The sequence below is a fragment of the Camelus dromedarius genome, chromosome 1 (assembly GCF_036321535.1).
Source record: "Camelus dromedarius isolate mCamDro1 chromosome 1, mCamDro1.pat, whole genome shotgun sequence".
NCBI lineage: Eukaryota > Metazoa > Chordata > Mammalia > Artiodactyla > Camelidae > Camelus > Camelus dromedarius.
The window spans coordinates 69,466,534-69,472,533 of NC_087436.1; the positions used below are offsets into that span (position 1 = coordinate 69,466,534).

General features: G+C 33.9%; 1 protein-coding gene across 4 annotated transcripts in view; it reads right to left on the reverse strand.

Annotated features, from left to right (window-relative positions):
- The window catches only part of LOC105090959 (UDP-glucuronosyltransferase 2A1), a 43,169-nt gene extending 41,423 nt beyond the window's left edge, over window positions 1–1,746 (reverse strand). For all 4 annotated transcript variants that reach the window (XM_064485149.1, XM_010982373.3, XM_064485140.1 and 1 more), the window contains exon 1: window positions 1,029–1,746. In XM_064485149.1, coding sequence (XP_064341219.1) covers window positions 1,029–1,746 — 718 coding nt within the window. The remainder of the gene's footprint in view (window positions 1–1,028) is intronic.
- Between the last annotated feature and the right edge of the window lie 4,254 nt (window positions 1,747–6,000).

A 6,000-nucleotide genomic window follows, 5' to 3' on the forward strand; every position in this document is an offset into this window, starting at 1 on the left:
CCTATCACATCTTTCCAGGCGTGATACAGTAGCCTACAGTCTAACAACCCTCCACTCTAGGTCCACATCTGTCCAGGTATTTTAAATAAAAGGTGATCCAGTCATAATACATCCCTTTCAACATTCCCCAGTTCCTTATTAGATAAAAACCAAGATGCTTAGCATGACATGCAAGAGACTTTGTGAATACTTATTGAATAAATTCATTCTTGCAATTTTGACATCTCTAGCATTCTTTCCCGTGCCTCCCGACTTTATACTTTGACCTTCCTAAATACTGAGACTGCTATTTTAAGACTCCACAACATGGAACATACTGTTTTCCTCCCCACACTTAGTTTGTAGGAAAATTCATATTCACTGTTTAAAAATTTCCTTGTGTATCACCTTAACTCTTTTAAGTTTTTCGGAATACCACTCTCTCATCTCACGTGCCTGTTTCCTTTATACTACCTCTGTTCTTTATACATATTTCCATTACCCACATTAGTCATACTGTAAATATTCCTTTTCATGTCTGACTTCTCTGCTTGACTGCAAATTTCTTGAAGCCAGGAGCTTTATCTTAGTCTTTGTTGTAACTTCCCTGTTGAAGGGAGTGCCTAGTAAATAGTAGGACATCTATGTGCAATAATCATATCCATAAACATATATGGCTTTAAACACACACAGATGTCTATAATAATAGGCTTGCAGAAAGCTGAATCTCTTCCAGCTTTCCCCACAGCCCACGCACTGAAGTTTCCAGGCAATTTCTATTTTCAATGTAATATCTAAATGGGAATTTAGTCCTATTTTTAAGTTTAGGTATTTGTCACCATATGTTTGTTATCCATAAAAGAATTTAGGTGGTATCTTCAAGTCCATAAAATTAGAAAACAACACACTGTATTTCCAAAGGATAGTGTCTTTTATCATCTTTCCTGCTATCAAATGATATTAATCAACATGTAGGATTGAAGAATAATAGCCATAGGGAAGTAAAGAAGTGTTTGTTCAAATTCAAATAATAAAAAAATGTAACATACCCAAAGCTTTACTGTAGTAGGAATCCCATGATTTCCAAAGAGTATTAAACATGTAGTCCTGTAGATGGTAGGAAATGAAATTTCTTATTCTGTCACTGAAAGACATCTGGTCAGTGAGTTCTGATAAAATAGCAGGAACATAGGAAGGTGGGTATGGTACCTTCCCACAGTGTTTTTCCACTGTTGAGGCTGGAGAAAACCTCAAAGAGTATATGAATGGAATTCCCAGTTTTAAAGCTATTATATCACCACAAGGAAATACTGGATCTGATACCAAGACCTCAAATTTGCTCTTCTTCATCTTTTCCATTAGCTTTTGGTTTTTGAGAACACCGTCACAGATTTCTCTAGACACCATGTGGAAGTCTTTGATGACTGTGGCCATCTTCTGATAGAATCTCCAGATGGTTAACGGAGATGGTCTATTTTCCATCCATGTCAAAACAAAGTCCTTGATCACTCCTTCTATTCTTTCTTTGCCAAAGGGCACATTATATATTTCAAATATCAGAGATGGGTGAGAGGTCGGTGTGATGAAAAGTGCACCAGAAGCAACTAGGACAGTCACATTATGCTCTTTCCTAATCAGCTCATCTATAATTATCTTAACATTTAGCCAATGACTACCTTCCATTGGCCAAATCAGGACATTCCCACCAAGAGTGGTTCCTAGAAGACTTATCTGAAGAGACAACAGTAGAATGTTCTTGTTCAACATGATGTGGCTTGACGTAGAAGATTAGATTAGATGACAAAAATGAATTTCTCTGCTTTTTAAGCAAAAAAGAAAAACAAATTAGTTCTCAGTTTTGATTAAAATGACTGATACTCTTAAAAGCCTTCTCTCTACCAAATGATATTGGTCACGGTAGCTCCATGATGATAATTTTGTGATAATTACAGATTTAGGGGTAAAGTGTCTGACCTCTCAACCTTTGCTTTAGTTTTGGTTGTTATTCTTGCTCTCTGATCTTTTTCTTGAACTTGATCCTTCAACCCTTTCATTGCATCTTATAATTGTTAAGTTATTACTATTTAACTGCTTAAAGCCACTGTTTAGCTCAAATCTACACTCAGGCCTGGGTACCAAAACCTCAGATAGGGCCAGAAATTACACAGAAATATAGAGATGCTAATGCTATAGGTTTTCCAATATTTAATATATTTTACAAAGGTCATTAACAACAATTAATTTTTATAGTTCCTAGTTATTAATAGATTCGATTATTGCAAAGAGAACACTTACAAAAATACAAAGTACAAACAAATATAAGTGTAATGTTTGTTGCTACTTTAATAATATGTTTAAGAAATATTTTATGTTAATGAATCACTGAGGAAAAAAATAACAAGTAAATAAACAAACTGTGTACAATTAATATATCCAAGAGATGATGGGTAATGTTACTAGTGAATAAGAGCTATCTGAAAGGAATTGCTTCTATCAAAAGTGCTGCTCAAAAGCTAGCCAGGCTATGTGAATAACAACTGCTCTACATCTGGACTCAGCTTTTTAAAATTGCAAGTATTTAAGTCCTCACTCTTTGTCAAACATCTTGCAAAGTGTTTTATATATGTTAATATCATTTATTTCTCACTTAAAAAAGAAAGATCCAACGAGGTAAGTCCTATAATTATTCCCACATCAAAGAAGGAACAATTGCTCAGAGGAATTGAGTAACTTGCCAAGTTCTTACAGCAAAATAAAGAAGGAACTGGTGTTAGCAGCCTTAAGGCTCTTTGCCTCCCAGTGTCTGTTGTATTAACCACTAGGATAGTTATCCCATCAGAGTGTATCATGTCCTCGTGTCAGCACCAAGTCACCTACCTATATGAACCACAGACTGCCCCAAACATGCTGACACAGTATAAACTGCACAATATAAATTTGTGTGACCGGCACCGAAAAATGTAGGAGCAAGTCATCCCAGTAAAATAATCTCTATGAAAACTGCATACGTATGCATGTGTCTGTGAATAAGCAGAGATGATTCTTTTTGCTTTAATAAGTCTATTGAAATTAGAAATCCTATTTGTTTTTATTGATGTCCCTTTTGAGATCTTAATTACTAAAGATAATCTGTGTGAGGCATTAACTACTTCTTTAAAACAGTTACTTTCACAAAATACCACTCGAAGCTTAGCAGAGTAATCATACCGTTCATGGGGTAGATTTCAATTCAAGGCTCTGAGCAATAGGATTCTATGGTATGCACAAACTTTCTGCCTGGTTCTGTCAACCTGGTCCAAAATTACCTGCCAGGAGACTTATTAAAATAGTTGATCCACTAGGATAAACAATTTGTCACAGGGTACTGCTATTTCACTTGCTTTATTTACTAGCAGGGAGTCAGATCCAGTTTTAGACAAGTAAAATGTAGTCATTTATTCAGATTATATGTGTTTATTGGGTACCTACTAGACACTGAATTCCCTACAAGGCAAAAGATGAATCAAAGAGATACTTCTCCTATCTATTTTACAATCTATCAGGGGATAAGAAAATTTCATACATAACCAGCACAAAAATCAGCATAGTATATTAAATTCAGCTGGACATTATGAAAAGAATTTAGTTGTTAGAATTAATTAGGCCAAAAAATCTTGGCCTAACATTATGCTTCTTAAGATTTATGAGACTCAGTTTTTCATCTGGAAAATGAAAATTAAAAACAATTTAGGATTTTTTTGTGACTATAAAATAATATAACAAAATAAATAATAAAATATTTATTAATACATAATGAATAACTACATAATAAATACTATACAGTACATAATTATATGTACAATATATAAGATAAATGAATATTTAAATGTGGGTTCTGACCAGCAGAAGTCCCAATGAGATGGAATGAATTACTTGAGACTCTGTGGAAAGTCAAGAGGTCAAGAGGGAGTCCAGGACTGACTCCAGGAGCTTCTCAAGTGCTCCCACATTTATTGTGTACAATCAAAGGAAAACTCACTAACAGCTGTGTGATGGAATGCAGGAATTTAGGGAAAGACAGGATGGGATAGAGATTGTAGAAACCACAATGAGTACAAAGGCTTAGTTTATCTTTAAGGAAGTCACAGGGAGACGGTAACAAGATACGTTCTTTCGATATGTTAATTACGAAGCAGACCACCAGACCAGCCAGTTCCTTGTCTTGCGGATAATAGACCATCTAAACAGCAGGCACGCCCAGCGTGGGTCTGGGTCGTTGCTTTGCAAAGAGCTGAGTGCTAGCTAAAACCTCAACTATGCAAGAAAGGCATTGTCTCTGCTTTTTACCGCAAGCAGACCGGAGTGTGGACGCATAGGCGCCTGCTAGCAAAGCAGTTACTAAGTACATTTGTTCTTCTTAAAGCTGACAGGCCACTGGGGTCTGTTACAATTTATTAACCCAATCATGGGCTCCTACATTAATTAAATAAAATAATATTGATTAAGCAACAAGCATAGTGCCTGGAGTAAAGGACATGCTTAAAATCTATCATCTTTCTCTCCTTCCTTCTCCTTATCTTAATTAGAGAAAGTGCTAAGTGACTTCAGATGAAATAACACAGGCAAAATAAACGTTCAGAGCTTTATGAAGCAGAGGTTGTTTTCAGTTTTTTGGGGTTGGGGCAGGGGTAAGAATAGGAAAGTCTTCATCAGAGACATAGTGTATGACACTCATTTTGGAGTTTGAGGTATCTGGATGCTAGTGACAAGTAACATGAACGGAGAAAACCAATGTCATGTCATAAACTTTTTGATTTAAAAAAAAATCTTAGTAATGTGACAACTATTAAGAAATTTGTTAAACTATTGAGGTTAATTTTTAGATTTGTTTGTGTTTAAAAATTTAATAGAAAACTGAAAGAAAAAATTATATTGACCAAAGAGATTTAAAGAGGTTGTCAAAAAAGTTTTTTCCAATTGTCAAAAAAGTTTTTTCCAAAAATGAGGGTCTGAAACTGTGACTTTAATTATTCTGACCTTAAGATGACTGAAAAGCTAAAAGTTACTTTGCAGAAAGTTTTTGAGAGACTACAGCTAAAAATATGATTTTTATATGTATATATAGATATATATATGCAAAACCAGTTGCATTCAATGAAAAAGCTAACATATTCGAAAAGAAGCTAGAATATATAAATATTTTTATCATAGATAATGATAATAAAAAAGTACTTTACCTAATTGCACAAAAAGGAGCAAACATAGTATTTACATTACCAAAATTGGTTATTGTTTTTACAACAGGATTTTCTTCAGAGAAACTTTAAATTTTCTTTTTTAATAAATAAATTTGACTTTACATAAAACTTATTTGGATATGTAGTATATGTGTGTGTGTATTTATTTATTTATTTAAAATAAATTGATATAAAAAATCTAGTGCAGAGTATTAAGAAAATAAAATACCCACCAAAGGATGGCATCTCCATTTTTATATGTGCTCTATGTTAAAGACCATAGTGGTCACTTGTGAAAATTAATTTTGCCTTCACCATACATCAGTATAAATCTTATTTGTTACTATATATGTCAGAACTGAGCCTTTCAAGAGGCCAATGGGCTCACATTTAGATAAAACTTTCAATTTACTTTTCTATAAAATAATTCCTTCAATATTTATAAAATTATTGTGAAGTGTAACACTGGGGCGGGGAGTGGTGGTAGAAAACCAAGGTATTTAAAAATAAAAATCAAGGTATTAAGAAAAAAAAAAAAGGCTGAAAACTATTTCAAAGGATAGTGAAACAACCCAAAGTTAATCCACAACCTTCACAACCTTGTACTGATTGATACTTCTTTTAGAAGAAAATATAAAGTAATCCAAATGTATAGTACACATTGCTTATGTATTTCTTATCAGGAGATTGTAAAATTTCTTACCTGCAGTTTCCAGCCAGACCTTTAATAGTGCTTATTTGCCATTAGGAAGAAGTTGAACTTAGGCAGATACTAGTTGAGTAAGTATTTATGATGAGAAATATG